The sequence below is a fragment of the Myotis yumanensis genome, unplaced genomic scaffold (genome assembly GCF_028538775.1).
Source record: "Myotis yumanensis isolate MYYU_CA2020_CCGP unplaced genomic scaffold, mMyoYum1.0.hap1 SCAF_20, whole genome shotgun sequence".
NCBI classification, from domain to species: Eukaryota; Metazoa; Chordata; class Mammalia; order Chiroptera; family Vespertilionidae; genus Myotis; species Myotis yumanensis.
Window position 1 is genome coordinate 5,015,705 of NW_027223771.1, and position 18,695 is coordinate 5,034,399.

At 43.7% G+C, this 18,695-nt stretch overlaps 1 protein-coding gene across 4 annotated transcripts in view; it reads right to left on the reverse strand.

The window, feature by feature from the left end:
- MCTP2 (multiple C2 and transmembrane domain containing 2) overlaps positions 1–18,695 on the reverse strand; it is a 136,042-nt gene that overhangs the window by 47,829 nt on the left and 69,518 nt on the right. For all 4 annotated transcript variants that reach the window (XM_070400617.1, XM_070400619.1, XM_070400621.1 and 1 more), the window contains 5 exons: positions 15,793–15,886; positions 12,415–12,517; positions 11,622–11,724; positions 3,448–3,549; positions 2,489–2,563 (listed from right to left, as the gene is read on the reverse strand). In XM_070400617.1, the coding sequence (XP_070256718.1) occupies positions 2,489–2,563; positions 3,448–3,549; positions 11,622–11,724; positions 12,415–12,517; positions 15,793–15,886 (477 nt within the window). The remainder of the gene's footprint in view (positions 1–2,488; positions 2,564–3,447; positions 3,550–11,621; positions 11,725–12,414; positions 12,518–15,792; positions 15,887–18,695) is intronic.

Below are 18,695 nucleotides of genomic sequence, written 5' to 3' on the forward strand. Positions count from 1 at the left end.
AGACAGGAAAAGGGAATGCGATGCATTTGATGGCACCTTTGATGGAGGAGGAGCCGTTTGAATCGTGTTCATCACCAAACTGAGCTGGAAAAAATGACAGAAACCAGGCATCTGGGGGGGGGGGGGTGAGTGTGTGTGTCTGTGTGTGTAAGAGAGAGAGAGAGAGACAGAGACAGAGAGAGAGAGAGACAGAGAGAAAGAAAGTGGGAACAAGGGGCTAACTTTTTAGTTTAGAAGGAAATGGACAATTTATAGTAGAAATGTACAGGTATTTTAACTAATCGAGACCAGAAGAAAAAGTCTATAGGAGCCCTAGCCGGTTTGGCTCAGTGGATAGAGCGTCGGCCTGCGGACTTATGGGCCCCAGGTTCAATTCCGGTCAAGGGCACATGCCGGGGTTGTGGGCTTGATCCCCCCCCCAACAGGGGACGTGCAGGAGGCAACCGAACAATGATTCTCTCTCATCATTGATGTTTCTCTCTATCTCTCTCCCTTCCTCTCTGAAATCAATTTTTTTAAAAAGTCTACAGGAAAGGCTAGCTCTGGCAAAGGAAGGCGGTTCTCCCATCTCCCAGCTGTGTGACCTTGGGCTGGTTTCTTAACCTCTCTCTTAGGCCACGTACCATTCTTGACTGTGGAGAGAATGAACGCTCTTGCGAGTGCTTGTCACACAGTTAAGTGCTTTTAAGCATTTGCATCAGAAGCACAAGTTCTGATCTTATGAGAACGAGGGGACACCTAGTGGTGAGAGGCATCTGGGGAGGATCCTATCAGACCCCAGGACCCCAGCCCCACCCCGCTGGCGCTCTCAGAGCCCGAAGCCACCCCGCCACGCGGTGGTCCCTGTTTGGCAAAGGAAATGCCTTTTCTCCCAGTTGCAGGCGGATTCATTTCAGTCTGTTTGCCAAAGCAGCTACCCCACCTCAGGGTTTAACTTTCAAGTACACAGAGCCCAACAGGCAATACTAATCCTAATAAAAATAAAAAAATAAGAGGTCGCCTCCGATGACACCAAGTAAACACGACAGCCCCTGTTATTGCAGACGAAGCAAAACCCTGGGACGTTCCCTCCAGAGGGTGGCGGGGGCCTGGCCCGAGCGCGCCCAGAAGTTCATGGGAAACAGAAGGATGATAAGACGCCCTTCCTATGTAACGGCTTTATGTCACCCACAGCTGCTCACCCCACAGGACGCGGGGAAGTAATAAATACTTTGCAAAGGGGACACTTTGTTCTTTGTTGCACAAGGACAGAGGGACAATAGGGACAGAGCGAAACCCCGAAGGTTGTCTGCACAGGACAGGGAGGGGCCGGGAGATAAATGGGAGAGTCACGCCTGACAAAGAATGTGCCACTTCCCCTCCTGGGCTCCGAGTGGGCCTCACTTTTGGTTGAGGTGAGGACAGAAGCATTCAGGGCAACAGACAGAGAGAGAGAGGCCATTCAGAACGAGGGGAAGTGGCAGCGCCCCCCGAATGCGGACAATACGAACGTGGTAGAAGCTGTGGGAGTCCCAGGCTAGAGATCTCTAAAGATCCGCTGGGTTAATTTCTTTATGACTGTAAAGGCCAGAATATCTCCCTGAGACTCTGAAGGGCGGGGACAGACATGGCTGTGGTTAGAGGAAGGTGGGCAGGGCACGCAGATCCGGGGAACATGTACAGGGGCCTGAGGCTAGGAATTCTGCTCATAGGATGATTCAGGAGGTTAACGGAGGGTTGACACCTTCTATCTCATCCAACAGATATCAGCTGGGTCTTTCCCTGCTTATTAAGCTGACTGAGGTCCTTGTTTTGGGAGAGAAGGGGGGAAAGGGAGAAAAGAGTGGAGAGGTGGGGACTGAGAATGATAGAAGAGAGAGAGAGAGAGAGAGAGAGAGAGAGAGAGAGAGGTGGTGATAGAGGTAGAAATAGAGACAGAGACAGAGATAGAGACAGAGACAGAGATAGAGAGGTAGAGATAGAGATAGAGATAGAGATAGGTAGAGATATAGATAGAGATAGAGAGGTAGAGATAGAGATAGGAGATAGAGGCAGAGATAGAGGTAGAGATGGTGATAGAGGTAAAGATAAAGAGAGAGAGAGAGAGAGAGAGAGAGAGAGAGAGAGAGAGAGGGCAGCCCTGACCGGTTTAGCTTAGTGGATAGAGCATCGGCCTGGAGACTGACGGGTCCCAGGTTTGATTCCAGTCAAGGGCATGTACCTTGGTTGCGGGCACATCCCCAGTAGGAGGTACGCAGGAGGCATCTGATCGATACTTCTCTCATCCATGTTTCTAACTCTCTATCCCTCTCCCTTCCTCTATGTAAAAAATCAATAAAATATATTTTTTGTAAAAGAGAGAGGGAGGGCAGAAAAGAAAAGGAGGAGGAGGAGGAGGAGGAGAGGAGGAGGAGGAAGGGGAAGGGGGAGGGGAGATGCCAGCATATGACAGCCAGCACTCCAGTCCCGCATGCTGAGTGCACCCACAGCCAGCTCACCAGAGACCTACCTTTTTGGACAGCTTGCGGCTGTCTTCCACAAAGCGCTTTTCCCTGGGCGTAAAGGTCCTGATACTGGCTTTGACCTAGAAAGACATCCTTGTTAAAAAGGAGGCATTTCTGTGGATTTCATTCCTCTCCTTCTCTTCCTCCTGATGGGGAAGGACCTGGAAACCAATCTGTTTTACCCCTAAGGCCCTGGCAGGGAGCGGAGAATGGTGGTCCCACTGCGCTCTGCATGTGTGTGCGTGTGCGGGGGTGTGGGAGGGTCTCATTGCATGAACTTCACTTGGGTGGGGGAGACCAGATCTGGTCTTGGAAAGCAACAAGATGTCTGCAAACCAACGGAGGTATTTTAAACCACCGCAGAGATCGGCTTCATGAAGTTCTCAGGCTAAAGTCTCTGAAAAGGAAAACTTCACAGTTTTGAGCTGTTTTCACCAGTCATACCTGGAATGCAAAAACGAGCTTCTGGGTTATAAACCTATTTTGTACAGAAAAATCTCATTTCCTCTCCATGATCTGGAAAAACAGGATGAATACCAGTTGAGAACTGGAGTGTCCAGTACGGATTTGATGGCTGAAGGGTTTTTTGTTGTTGTTTGTTTTAAATATATTTTTGTTGATTTCAAAGAGGGAGAGGGGGAGAGAGAGAGAAACATCAATGATGAGAGAGAACCATGGATCGGCTGCCTCCTGAACGCCCCACCTGGGGATCAATCCCGCTACCCAGGCATGTGCCCTGACTGGGAATCGAACTGTGACCTCCTGGTTCATTGGTGGATGATCAACCACTGAGCCACACTGGCCGGGCAATGGTCGAGTTTTAAAACACTGTTCTCTTTCTCTCTCTCTTTCCCTCTCTCCTTCACTCTCCCTCTGTGCAAACATTCTAAAACATTTTACACGGATCTGAGTCTCTCTAGGATGGCCACCTTTCCCATTAGGTATATGGCCCAGTTAGACTTACCGGATTATAGATGAGATCCATCTCCAAGTAAATGACTCCTTTAAAAGCTTGTTCTAAATCTTTATTCTTCAATACGTAGCAATTCGTTTGTCCATCTCGAATCTGTCGGAAGCGATAGATAAAATACAAACGTTTGCTGGGGTTTACACTACACAAACTCACAGAGTTGAGGATACAAGGTGCACACACAGATGAAACACCTGTTAGGCAAATATTAACATCATCTTAAATCAACTTGTCATCGTAGAGTGCTCTTACAGCCGATAAAAAGCTAAGGCAACAATTACCAGGTTGATACTGCTGATCCAAATGGAAAATTAGTGGTCTAGATTGTGACGGCATCTCCATGGGCTTTCCTTCAAAAATCTCAGAGGTTATACATTTCTATTTATTAAAACAAGATAAATATTCTACAAAATCCCTGGCCAGTATTCCTCAAGACGGCCAAGGTCATGGGAAAAACGGAAACTCTTGGGAACTGTCACAGATCGGAAGACTCTGGAGATAAGACGACAAAATGCCACGTGTGGCAGGTCCCCGGAGCTGGACGCTGGAACAGAACAAGGACATCACTGGAAAAGCTGGTGGCATTCAAACAAAGGCCACAGGTTAGTTAACAGAAACGGACACTGTCAGGTGCTGTGGAATTTTAGTTTTTGTTGTTGTTCTCTTTCTCGTTGTTGTTTAGTTTTGACCAGAGCATCATGGGCGTAAAAGCTGTCAACATTAAGGGAAATGAGGACAGAGAATCATGGATCGGCTGCCTCCTGCACGCCCCCTACTGGGGATGGAGCCAGAAACCCGGGCCTGTGCCCTGACCGGGAATGGAACTGTGACCTCCTGGTTCATAGGTCGATGCTCCACCACTGAGCCACGCCGGCCGGGCCAAGCCATATTTTAAATGACTATTGCTGTCACTCCAAGTGCTCGGCACAAGGTTTCTTATAAACAGCGGTGGAAATGAGTCGAGAAAGTCACGGCGGGGAAACAGAGCCATTCCACTTTACAAGGGAGAGGTCGCCTTCCTTCCCGAAGTCACCCCACCTCTCCAGATTGAATAGGTCCTCAGCGGAGAGATGGCTTTCCTGGCCAGCGGCGAAGAGGAAGGGGGTGCCCCATAAAGACCTGGTTTCCTTCCGAAACGGGTTCCAAACAGGATCCGGAGCTTCCTCTTGTGTCCACGGTCTCACTTAATAAATTGTGGGTGTGAAAGTTGAAAGAAATAAATACAAAAGCGGCGTGACCGTTTGCCAAACTGACTGGCGTCCAAGTGAGCGCTGCCTCGACCCGCAGGCATTGTACGCTGTTATCTTAAAATTTCCATGATTTCTTAAGGGTCAGGGGAGGTCAGACAGAAGAACAAGAGGTATCAGTATAAAAAGAAATATTTTATAGTAAAAGAAGTTTTTTTGTGTTGTTGTTTTGTTTTTTTTGGTATGTGTGCATGTTTTTTTAATTTGGTAAATGATCGTTTCCTCTTTCTCAATGTCCTAACATTGTGTCAGCAAAACACAGAATCCACCTAGGGACATTCAAGTAATCAGACTGTCCATTTCCTTGTAACGCTGGGCATTTTTATTTAACACACAGCAATTTTGCAGTAATAAAAAGGCCTCAGATATAATTAAGGCTATTCCTGTTTGGCACTTGAATATCATCTGACCTTAAAAAATATATAAATTACAAGTTGAAACATTTTTTTTTAAAGTTTCAAAAATAACAGAAAAAAAAAAATGAAAGTTTCTCTGAACTTCCAGAGTTCTTCCCCCTAGGTGGAAAATAGATAGAAATTTGGTACAGATCCTCCCTAAGTTTTTATTGAGACTTTACATTCAAAAACTATATGGACTTTGCAACTTCATTTTAGCATCTGTCAATATGATTCAGATTTAAAAGTTTATAGTAGTCTATGGATCTGCCTCATTTCTTTAAATTGCTATATAATATTCAAAATATAAGTAATCCACACACTTTCTGAATTTTCCTGTGGATTCCACTCTTTCTGGCTGGCTGCTAGAAGGAAAATCTTTGGGGAAAAGGTCGCGTATAAGGGGAAGAGGAAATATGCTACTTTGTATGTGGAATAGGCTGGGTTTAGGAATAGATCCATGTGTTTCAATATTTAGTATTATAATTAAACACTGAAAATAATAACCTATTATTACCATGGGGAACGTTTCCCATATATTTTTTATGCATACATGATTTTCTGTATTTTGATCAAACATTTTCTAGGATAGAGTCCAAGAAATGGAATGTAGATAGTTCATGAATATGATCTTTTTTTTAAAATTTTATTTTATTGTTTAAAGTATTACAAATAGTAGTACATATGTCTCCTTTTTTTCCCCCATTGACCTTCCCCCGGCCTCCCCTACCCCCCGGCACATGCTCCCAGTGTCTTATATTATTTTTTAAATTCAAAAGGTAAGAGAGTGAAAATATATACCTTAACATAAGACTGAAAACTAGGTGTCATTCACAAGCCATTTCTGTGTACTTGTCACTGTTTTCCCTGATTATTTCACACCCACCTCTGAGATATATAAACTTTTTAAATCCACATTTTACAGATTAGGTAACTGAAGGACAGAGGAGTTATGCATTCCCCAAAATAAATCCCTAGAGGTGGAATTGCTGACTCACAGGATGTATCTATTTTGATGGCTTTTCCCTCCTACAGCGCTGTATCAATTTATACTCCTAGCCTCTGTGAACCAAACCAGCCATTTCCTTACAACGCTGGGCATCTTTATTTCATATACAGCAATTTCACAGGAATAAAAAGGCCTCAGGTTGTTTTAATATCTACTCTTTTTATAACTAATGAGATTGAACATGTTCTCTCTCCTAAGTTTATTAACAGTGGGCCGTGGTAGGACTGGGAGACCAGACAGACTTACATTCAATTCCCACGCCTGGCATTTAGCATCTGTGTGGCCAGGGGTAATTATCTCTCTTCAAGTCTCAGACGCTGCTCTACAACAGATACCCAGAATACAAATGCTCCAAGATACGTGCCTGTTACATTTTCATCCATTTTATCAAGGTGCCTTCTACAAGGCTTGTACCAAGTCATGCTCCCTCTAATAGTGTTTGGGAGTCCTTTTTCTGTTTAAAATATATTTGTATTGATTTCAAAAAGGAAGGGGGAGGGAGAAAGAGAGATGGAAACATCCATGATGAGAGAGAATCATGGATCGGCTGCCTCCTGCACGCCCCTCACTGAGGATCGATCCCGAAACCCGGGCATGTGCCCTGACTGGGAATGAACCGTGACCTCCTGGTTCATAGGTCGACGCTCAACCACTGAGCCACACCTGCTGGGCGAGAGTCTTTCCCTACACTTGGTGATCACTCCTAGAGAAAAATCTTTACTCTAGGTGTTAATCTGACTGCTTAGACTAATTTAATGATTTGATGTAAAGGTGATCGAAGTGATAGCTTACACTGTAAGTGCTTACGGGATGCTATACCGCAATCACTTCACATTGGCCAAACTATGTAAATCAGTGATTCCCAAAGTGGGTGCTACCACCCTCTGGTAGGCGCTGCAGCGATCCAGGGGGGCGGTGATGGCCATAGGTGCATTTGGGGGCGATGAGTAACTGCTATTAAAATTTTAAAAAAATTAATTTCCAGGGGCTGAGTAATATTTTTTCTGGAAAGGGGGCGGTAGGCCAAATCAGTTTGGGAACCACTGATTTAAATCCTCACCCCAAACCTCCAATGTAGGTACCCTGATAATTATCTTCATCTCATCAAGGAGGAAACAGAAACAGAGAGGTATAGCAACCTCAAAAATCACACAGCCCGATAAGAAAAAGACCGGATGCCAAACCAGGTGGCCTGCTTCACAGTCTATTCTCCAAATAGTAATCATAATCTCGTGTGAATGACGCACAAGCCATTCATATGATTATTAGTTTAACTGTTCTGATCCCTACCTCTTCAAATTAACGTTTCTGCTGGATAGACATGTCTTTTCTTTATTGATGAAAAAGACACACCTTTTCTATGTTGGTGATACTATTCTTTTTTTTTTAAGTTTCCACTCATACTCCTCAATAAAATTTAGGTGTGTTATTCATCGTGATCCCTATATTTCTTGTTCTTTCATAATTCCTATATTTCTTTCATAATCCTTATATTTCTTGTTCTTTTATAATGTGTTTTTCTCTTTTTTTCATAGCCTTGTAAATGGCGTGCCAGTTGAATTACATTTTACAGAAGTAATTACTGGGATTTGTCAAATACACCATGTACATATTTTCCATGTTGCTCACTTTTTCATGTTCGTTAATTCCATTCTAATGTCCTTAGTTTTATTTCCTTTTGTTGAGATGCTTAAATGATTTTCAACCTTTGTTGTTTAATTATGAAAACATTCAAGTTAAGAATTTCCTCTGAATAATACTTTTGGCCCTTCTCCACGGTTTTGGGGTTTTGTTTTTTTCATTGTTATCTTTTTATTTGTTCGAGGAGAAAACATTCATTTCCAAGTGGGACATAATGCAGTCGGGTTATTTTTTAAATTGCTTGGAATGAAATCTGAAATTAGAAGGACCGTACTTTCATTCATTATTGAAGTGAAATATAACATGGGTACCTAAACATACATATTCCTTGGAAAGTGTGGTGTATTATCACCAAGGGAACATACCTAGATAGCCTTTAGGAATCCTCATGGAATTACTAAGTCCTCTTTCCTTTCCCAAGGTAATTCTCCATGGTTTTTAAATGTACTATTGCCCTGTTCCTTTCTAGAGCTGCAGTTTGGGTATCTACATTAGCTACTTGGGATTTTTCCCCCCACCAATTGTTTTGATACTTGTTTCACTTTTGTTATTAACTTCTATTTTCCTAGCACTGTGATCACAGTAAAGTCTCCTTTTATTGAGGCATTTGGGACCTACAACATGATCAATACATGAACATGTTCAATGGGAATTTGATCAGAATATTTATATATTTACGTGTGTGTATGCACACACATGCATGAATGAAGCTCACTGCTTAGTCTCTAAAGTTGGAGAACAACCACTATGGTACGCCTAAAATGCATCGGAGAACTTGCTAGAAAAGGAGACTGCAGCCCGGCCGACATGGCTCAGTGGTAGAGCATCAACCAATGAACCAGGAGGTCACAGTTTGATTCCCAAACAGGGCACATACTAGGGTTGTGGGCTTGATCCCCAGTGTGGGGCGTGCAGGAGGCAGCCGATCAATGATTCTCTCTTACCATGGATGTTTCTATCTCTCTCCCCCTCTCCCTTCCTCTCTGAAATAAAAATATATATATTTTAAAGGAGACTACAGGGTCTCATCCCCAGAAATTCAGTAGCTGTGAGATGGTGTGGGGGACCTTTCGCTATTAACACACACTGTGCAACTTGGACTTTCAAACATTTGGGCTTTCAAGAAATATCACAGCCTTATTTATTTTTTCCTTCTGATATTTTTAAAGCTGAATAGATCATATGTGTGATCATTTTGTGATTCTAATTTTGTAATATTTCCTGTATTTCTAATAACATACACACACACACACACACACACACACACACACATTTCTATGCAAAATCATTCACATAGACCAGTAGTTCTCAACCTTCCTAATGCCGCGACCCTTTCATACAGTTCCTCATGTTCTGGTGACCCCCAACCATAAAATTATTTTAATTGCTACTTCATAACTATAATTTTGCTACTGTTATGAATCATCATGTAAATATCTGATAGGCAGGATGTATTTTCATTGTTACACATTGAACATCATTAAAGCATAGTGATTAATCACAAAAACAATATGTAATTATATATGTGTTTTCCGAAAGTCTTAGGCGACCCCTGTGAAAGGGTCGTTAGACCCCCCAAAGGGGTCGCGACCCACAGGTTGAGAACCGCTGACATAGCCGTTCAAGTGTGTTATAACCTTATTGATACTGACATTGGCTCTTTGAACCCATAAAACAGCCTCCTCTGTATGTCTGACTTGTATTTACAGTTACGTCATTGCTTTTGTTCACCCATTTCTGTGTTACCATGTCAAGGTATTCCAAAGATGTAGCAGTTAGGTTTTCTCTTTGAATCACTGTTAAGAGGTTTTTCCATCTAATAGCAAAGTTTAACCCATTCAACATTTACCATCATGTTTGCTATGTTGAGATTTATACACGCCATCTTCTTGTTATAGGACATTAAAGAAATCCTACTGATTATTCATCTTCCTCCCTTAGCTGTCTGTCCTAATTACATATCATCCACCCTATAAACTACACACACCATATATATTACATATGTTTTGTGGTAACTCCAGCATGTCAAAGCTACGCTCAGTTTGCAGGGCCAAGAGAGAAATATGCCTTATTGTATATCTTCCTTTATGTATTTCAATGGACATATTGAACCAAAATCAGGCAAGGAGGAGAGCTGAACATTTGTGTTCAAAAATCACCATGCGATCCCTGCCTTGGGACTTACTTTTAATATTTTTTAAATTTAGTTTCCCATATATGAGTATTAACACAAAGTAAAAGATCAATGTTATTTATTTTAATGGCCAAGATTTCAGCATTAACCACAAAACAAAATGATGGTGTAAATGTGTCCATTCTCATGTGCAAATCTCATCACAGGTGCACCGTGGGCAAATACGCGATTGGAAATGCAAATGGGGACTTGCATGGACATTTACTATTTGGTATGAGCAATTACAGGAAATCTGTCCCATAAAACTAATTAAGTGAAGCTGTTGCTGGTGCAGCTCGCGACTGCGCACACGGATTCACGGAGAAAGCTAAGGCTGCGTGAGGCGTGCGTCTGATTACAGATCTGCATGCTGGCATGGATTGCACTGAGAATTAGAATTTGTTTCGAAATGTAGGGCCTCATCATGCCGCAGACATTAGGAAATAATAATAAAGAGATGCTCTTCTTATTTTACAGAAATCTGATTCTCAAAGCCTTCCTAGGTTGGCCCATTAGATAATTCTGAGAGGGTAAACATATCCTATATAATAAAGAGCTAATATGCTAATTAGACCGAACAGCCGGACAACCTTCTGGATGAAGCCGGGGCTGTGAGAGCCGGCCAGGGCTGCAAGGGCCAAGCCCATTGCATGAATTCCATGCATCGGGCCTCTAGTGTTTAAATAAAAAAGAATGACCTAGATAGATGAGAAAAATCCAGCTGGATTTTCAGGACAGAATTAGGACCGCTTAGTTGAGAATAGACATGTTAAATAAACCTACTAAATCAGATAATTATTAGGAGGTGGTGTCTAGCCTGGAAATGTTTTAAAACTCTCCAATGGGTATACTATTTTCCAACGCATATTTACTATGTTATCGATCAGAAGATTTAAGGAATAAAATGTTTCCTGTTAGAGATACTTAGCGTTTTGGCATATTTTAAATTAGAATTATATCTAGACCAGTGGTCGGCAAACTGCGGCTCTCGAGCCACATGCGGCTCTTTGGCCCCTTCTGTGTGGCCACGAAGTTTCAATCACACTGTACGAGCACGCCCGCATGTGGTATTTTGTGGAAGAGCCACACTCAAGGGGCCGCAGTTTGCCGACCACTGATCTAGACGTTAGGTAGAGAATCAGTTCAGTTGGAGAGTGTGTGCTGCAGGAAGAGCCCCCACAGACTCTCTGAGGAGCTGATCACTTTCCCAATTTATTGATCAAGGAATCGGAAATCAATCTGAATAGAAACAGCCACACCTTGCCTGACCCGCGTGGCTCAGTGGTTGAACACAGACCTATGAACCAGGAGGTCATGGTTTCAATTCCTGGTCGGGGCACATAACCGGGTTGTGGGCTCGGTCCCCAGTAGGGGGCGTGCAGGAGGCAGCCGATCAATGACTCTCTCTCCTTATTGATGTTTCTATCTCTCTCACCCCCACTCCCTTCCTCTCTGAAATCAGTAAAACCATATTTAAGAAAAAAGGCTGGTCAAAACAGTTTGGTTGGTTCAATCATATTGGACTGACACAGCGAGAAAATTATGTCACTTTATATTTGAAACTACTGGAATAAAACAGTTCTTTCCGGCTAGAGTTTAAAGTGTTCTCCTGGCCCAGGTTGAAAAGATGAAGCAGCTTAGACCATAGGAAGTTGTCAACCGCACAATGACTCACAAACTGTGTATTAACAAAGGCAACTTACAGACAGCAAAGGAATGGAGACTTTCCCAAGGAAATCCGGGGGTTTGTCGCCGTCCTCATCAAACACTGTCACTTCCAAGGCATCATGAACGTCTTTAACACGGCTGCAATGAGAAACACACCACGGATCACATACAAACACACACACACACACACACACACACACACGTGGAGTCGGTTCCGTGAAGATCTGAAAACACGGTTTCACTAATTAAGTCTGCATGTCCTCAGAGTATAAAACGACCATTTAATTAAACTCCAAAAATTAAATCAAACTGACGATATTCCCAAGCCTTCCATCAGAGCAGATTCAGTCATCCATACGAGAAAAAGCCAACTTTCTTACTAGGTGACATTTTCCATGTCTGCGTGCACACAGGGTGGGGCCGTTAAAGAAACAGGGTGAAGAGGGAATAGGAGACCAAAGGAGGAGGGTAGAAGGATGGTGATTTCGAAGTAGCTTCCGAGTGAGAAAAGCAAAACTAAGATTCTTTTTAAACGAATGAAGAATTCACTTAAAAATCAGTGGCTAAAATCACTATCAGCTGCCCTCGCTGGTGTGGCTCAGTGGACAGAGCGTTGGCCTCTGGACTGAAGGGTCCCGGGTTCGATTCCCGTCAAGGACACAGGGCCGGGTTTCGGGCTCGATCCCTGATCGCGCAGGAGGTGGCCGATCCATGATTCTCTCTCATCGTTGATGTTTCTATCTCTCTCTCCCTCTCCCTTCCTCTCTGAAATTGATAACTTTTTTTTTAAAAGATGCCCCCGGATGGTCCAGAGGCTAAAGGACTTACAACGTGAAAACTTTGTTCCACTCGGGGTTGAGGGTCTTGTAGATGGTATGCGTCTGCAGCCGGTCGTTGCCCAGCTCCAACAAGCAGAACGGGTCGCTCTTGCCTGGAAGGAAAACACAGGGATCTCAGACGTGCCAGAGGCCAGGGAACCAAGGCCACGCGCTTCCCTCACGGTGCCACTGTGCTGGCTGAGAGGCGAGAGCGAGCCCGTCTCCCCCGCAAGCCGCGTAAGAGCCTGCGGTCCTGCAGATGCTGCAAGAGTGGCATCGTTAACAGGCTGGCGCTGACACGAAACCCGGTGCCTGGGACCACACAGGTGGCATAGGAGCAGGTGGTAAACTGTCACGTGAGCGAGTCCACTTTCGTGTGGTTGTTTTTACATGTTTATTGATTTCAGAGAAGAAGGGAGAGGGAGAGAGAGAGAAACATCCATGATGAGAGAGAATCATGGGTTGGCTGCCCCCTGCACGCCCTACACTGGGGATCGAGCTTGCAACCCAGGCATGTGTCCTGACCGGGAATCGAACCTGGGACACTTGAGTCTGCAGGCCAATGCTCTATCCACTGAGCCAAACCAGCCAGGGCTCATGTTTTCTTTTAAAACAGAAGCTCATCTCTGCTCCCTTCTTAGATTCTCTCCGAGTTAATATTGGTCCTTATTCTTCTATAACGGGAAGCCTACAATAGCTCACAGGCCTCCCATGGTGTGAGGGAAGCGAGAAAAAGTATAAACATGGCTATTTAGGAGTTAAAACAGCTTTGCAGGGAATAGCCACACACATATAGGATCCTATATATTCAATACATTGTGAGCACACTGGTTTGGCTCAGTGGATAGAGCTTCGGCCTGCAGACTGAAGGGTCCTGGGTTCGATTCCAGTCAAGGGCACATGCCCGGGTTGCTGGCTCGATCCCCAGTGGGGGGCAGGGAAGGAGGCAGCTGATCAATGATTCTCTCTCATCATTGATGTTTCTCTCTCTGTCTCCCTCTCCCTTCCTCTCTGAAATCAATAAAAAAATATATTAAAATAAATAAGTAAATAAAAAAAATAAATGAATGGCCCAAATGTTCCCCAATGGCACGGAGCAGACACAGACAAGCTCGGGGTCTGTGCTCCACCTGTGTTTGCAGGTGACGCATCCAGGTGACCTCGGCTACAGCCGGATGCCGTGTCACGTTGACAGGGTCCCACCCCGGCCGTGCAGTTTCACGGTGTTTTAGCACCTCGGACTCCATCGCCTTTGCTCCGTCCGACCCCACTTTACAATTCATTGACATGCCTCGAACGGCAAGCGGAGGTGTCTCATTTAAATAATTTTACCTTTATATGAGTTACAGTAGTGGAATGACAAGTAATGAATGGATTTTAGAGGTCACATCATCCATCTGACAAATATTTATTAAGCATGCCCTCGACGTCTGGCGCGGGACCAGGCCCTGATGTACACAGACCACCAGGTCATTACCTTTATGGAACCCTCATAAAAGCTGCGCTTCTTTTAGCAAATGTCACCTTTTCCATGAAAACTGCCCTCATGTTCCCAGCCAGTGGGCTGTGTGCTCCCACCTTTGACCCCTGGCTGTGTATTTTCCCTGTGTCTCTTACATCCCACATCTGAGCATCTCTGTTCCGTAGTGAGCCCTGTATTTCACGGAACCGGCCCGATGCAGGCAAACCCAACATATACCAGCATGGGCCAGTGACGGAGGACAGCGGGGACATTGCTGGCTGTTGGGGACGGCTGTTGGTTGGAGAGAGCTATGCTTTATGCAGGCTCTCATTTAACCCTCCAGGAGGTAAGGGATGTCGGTGCAGAAGAGGAAGTTCAAGTTCAAGGAAATCTAATCTGGTTGAGTAAAGTCTACAAGGAATTCACAGTGCAGGTGAATTTTAAGCAAGGTTTGGGAGGGGACTGATTTGTTTAGCAGAAACGGGTAGGTCTTTCTTAAAGAGACAGGAACAGATCAGAGCCTGAAAATGATTAACAAGATAGCCTGGCCGGCCTGGCTCAGTGATTGAGCGTCAACCTATGAACTAGGAGGTCACGGTTTGATTCCCCGTCAGGGCACATGCCAGTGTGGGGCGTGTAAGAGGCAGCCGATCAATGATTCTCTCTCATCACTGGTGTTTCTATCTCTCTGTCCCTCTCCCTTCCTCTCTGAAATCAATCAAAATATTCATTTAAAAAGGCACAGAGCACCTCAATGGAATAAAGGCAACAAGTAGATTCTGTTTCTGGAGGTACCAGAGAAAAGTCTTACCAAAAGGTTAATTTAGCAAAGTCATGACACTGATAATCCACAAATATCCTGAAAGCTAAACGCTCAAATACATTATCGAATCACAGCGCAATTATTTGAAAAATAATAATTTGGTGAAGAAATGATTCCTTCCATCAAAAAAATGGCTTATCTGCATCTTATTTTTTCTGCTCCTCTATTTCAGCAATTTTCAAATGAAGTGCCACAAGAATTTTTAAAGCATGCAATACTATTTAATCAGGGGCCCTGACCTCTTTTCCCTCAGATTGTCAAATTTTAAAAAATGATAATAGCCAACATAACAATAGCCACCTGGTATGAATTCCCTCTATTGAATCATAAATATATAGGTCATATAACGGAGTTGCATCTTATTGGTCATGTCACCTAACAAGATTGCATCTGATCGGTTAATTCGTGGTACCAGAAATCCTCATATACAAGTGTAGGCACCTGCTTTACTAAAAAAGTCACTTTGGAGCAAAAAGGAAATCAATTACTATCATTTTTCCCAGTAAATCAATCCAAATTGTACCTTTTTTTTTGGTCAGATCAGCAAAAAGTATAATATACTTTTTGAATTTCAGTAAATAGTTTACTTGTGCCATGAGATGAAACAGGTAGAAAACCGCTGCTTTATTTGGAAAAAGCATGATTTCTGTGTACATGCTTCTAAATATTAAAACACTAGAGGCCCGAGGCATGAAAATCACGCAAGGGGCTTGGCCCTCGCAGCCCCGGCTTCGTCCGGAAGGTCGTCATTCCGCTGTTTGGTCTAATTAGCATGTTAGCTCTTTATTATGCAGGATTTTGCTTTGCCATAAGATGATGTCAATGAGGGCGATAAATAAAAATAAAAATGCAGCCCTAACTGGTTTGGCTCAGTGGATAGAGCGTTGGCCTGTGGAATGAGGGGTCCCGGGTTCGATTCCGGTCAAGGGCATGTACCTTGGTTGCGGGCACATCCCCAGTGGGGGGTGGGCAGGAGGCAGCTGATCGATGTTTCTCTCTCATCGATGTTTCTAGCTCTCTAACCCTCTCCCTTCCTCTCTGTAAAAAATCAATAAACTATATATATATATAAATAAATTAAAGTGCATGAAAATGATTCCTACCTGAGAAATCAGCAGCTAAGAGGTCCACAGCCTTTAAAACCTTCACTTGTAAAATGCCGATGTCCTTCATGTCTTTCAGGGAGTTCTGCAAGCACTGAGGGGAAAAAACACACAAAACACACACGTGGATCACAGACGAAGCAGCTTTCCCCTACCCCCTCATGCCACAGCGCCCTCCAGGAAAAGCTTTCTCCACAGACCTAGGCCTTTCTCATGCAAACCTTGCACGGTGCACCATATCCGTCACCGGGACACTGAGGCATCGACAGCAAGCAGATGACAAGCGCCTGAGAGTTAATTAACTCCGGCTCCGAAATGAACACATTACACACACAGACAATCGACTTTTAACACGGCCCCGTGGCGACAGCGCAGGCATCCCGCCGGGAAGACGCGTGTGGAGCGGCATTCTCCTTGTCTCCGGCTTTCGCTGTCATGAAACTTTTCAATCACCCGGGAAGGCACCATCACTCTGACCTCGTTGGTGCGAACTTTATGGAGAACCAGAGGACGACACGTGGACCGTCCGTGGATCTCATTACCGCGGGAAAGAGAGGAGGATGCGGTTGGAGAGTGAACTTTCTGGTCCACGCGTTAGCCTGTTCATTCCATTGGAGATGGAGCATCCAGCACCAGGTTTGCATTTGCATTTAACATTTGCATTTATGCTAATTTTTTGTTTGCTGAGACTTCCACACAGGGTGGGGCAAAAGTAGGTTTATAGTTGTGAGGATGTGAAACATATAGTTTATTCTTGCATTATAATTCATTCATTATTGTAGTAGTTTCAATATAAACAACTGTTAACCTATGTTGGCCCACCCGGTATATCTACTGATATACGGCAGTAATATCTATCCAATATACCGTCTAATTCTTAACCATGTATACAGCCAATATTCAGAAGTCTATGTACATTACGTCCTTCAAAACTTGAGTTTCAAAGAGATATAAGCAGATAAAATCATTCGAATGCTTTCAGCACACACTCACTGAACAGGGTGCCACTTTCAAACCTTTGGATATAGTATTTGCGCCATCATCAAATAACTAAAAACCTGTGATAAGTTGACCCCAAGGGCTCATGGCAGGATTAAAAAAAAAATCCTTGTCATTGAAGCATTTCAGGGTAGAATAATAAAAGCTTCATAATAATTAAGGTTTGCTTAACCTAACATGCACTGTTGCTAAGAACTTTCTAAGGCTGTTTCTGATCTGCATTTCCAACCTAAAAAATAACAACAAAAAAGACTAGCGTTTAAGCTTAAATGAAAACATACTAAATAAAATACTTTGCAACTTTTTTTTAAAATATATTTTTATTGATGTTTTACAGAGAGGAAGGGAGAGGGATAGAGAGTTAGAAACATCGACCAGCTGCCTCTTGCACACCTCCTACTGGGGATGTGCCCACAACCAAGGTACATGCCCTTGACTGGAATCGAACCCGGGACCTTTCAGTCTGCAGGCCGACGCTCTATCCACTGAGCCAAACCGGTTTGGCTACTTTTCAACTTTGAAGACTGTCTATTCTGATGACCTAAAAAACAAATCCAGCCCAGCTCAGCCCAGCCAGTGTGGCTCAGTGGTTGAGCACTGACCCATGAACCAAGAGGCACTGGTTCGATTCCCAGTCAAGGCACATGCCTGGGGTGGGTTTGATCCCCAGTAGGGGACGTGCAGGAGGCAGCTAATCAATGAAGTTTCTCTCTCATCGATGTTTTTATCTCTCTATACCTCTCCCTTCCTCTCTCTCTCTCTAAAATAAAAAACAACTTTTTTTTTAAATCCAGGTGTCTGAAACTTGAGTCTTGTAATATAGCATTCTTTCCCTCTAACATGCTGGCCGGCTCACTAACTAAAAAAAAAGAAATGTAGCCCTAGCCGGTTTGGCTCAGTGGATAGAGCGTCGGCCTGCGGACTGAAGGGTCCCGGGTTCGATTCCAGCCAAGAGGACATGCCTGGGTTGCCGGCTCAATCCCCATTAGGGGAGCATGCAGGAGGCAGTCGATCAATGATTCTCTCTCATCATTGATGTTTCTATCTCTCTCTCCCTCTCTGAAATCAATAAATATATAAACAAAAAAATAAAATAAAATAAACCTAGATACATCTCTCTTGATCAACATTTTCCAATCTCTTTTCAATTAGTACTCTGGAAATCCTGAGGCATTACTTACAGCAGTCATTATGATCTCGTCTAGTGCCACCTTACAAATACATGACACACCTCATGAATTTGGTAAAATTTCCAAGTTATCCATGGGAAAATTGGAGGAAAGTTTTACTTTTTCATCACCAATCCTTCACTCGTTTACCTAAAGCCATCCGAAAAAAATATGAACAGTGGGATTGTGTCGAAACGTCTTTGGAGGACGCCAACCTTGCCTGCAGAATGCGTGTTAACAATAAGATGTGTGGCCACAGGTTTTGTATTCCCGAAGATGGAGAATTTTTCAATTAATCAATACATCTGCCTGGGGAAGGGATGGGAGGCACTGAAGTTGATGCCGAGAATAATATTCCCATTAAATAAAGATTCGTCTTTGCTTCATTTTTATGCCACTTTCCTAAAGCGTGTCTTTCGTGGGTGGCAACAAACATATTGATTTACACAGAAGATGAGATAAAAATGGAATGCAAATAAAGACACCGAGAAAGCCAGAGGAGAAAACAATAGATGAAGAGGACAGAGCCGTCTGATTTAAAAGCGCTGCTTGGACTTCTAAGCACATCGCAACGACTTAGACAAAGTTCTCAGATGCCAATATTATCCCGGGTCGGTTAGCACAACAGTCCTCCCTGCCTGTGAAGGGCTTGGCTTGATTAAGACACAAGCACTTGCATCTAGAAGGTTCTGGAAAAGTATCTATCACACTGTGACCATGAATAGTCGCTTCAAA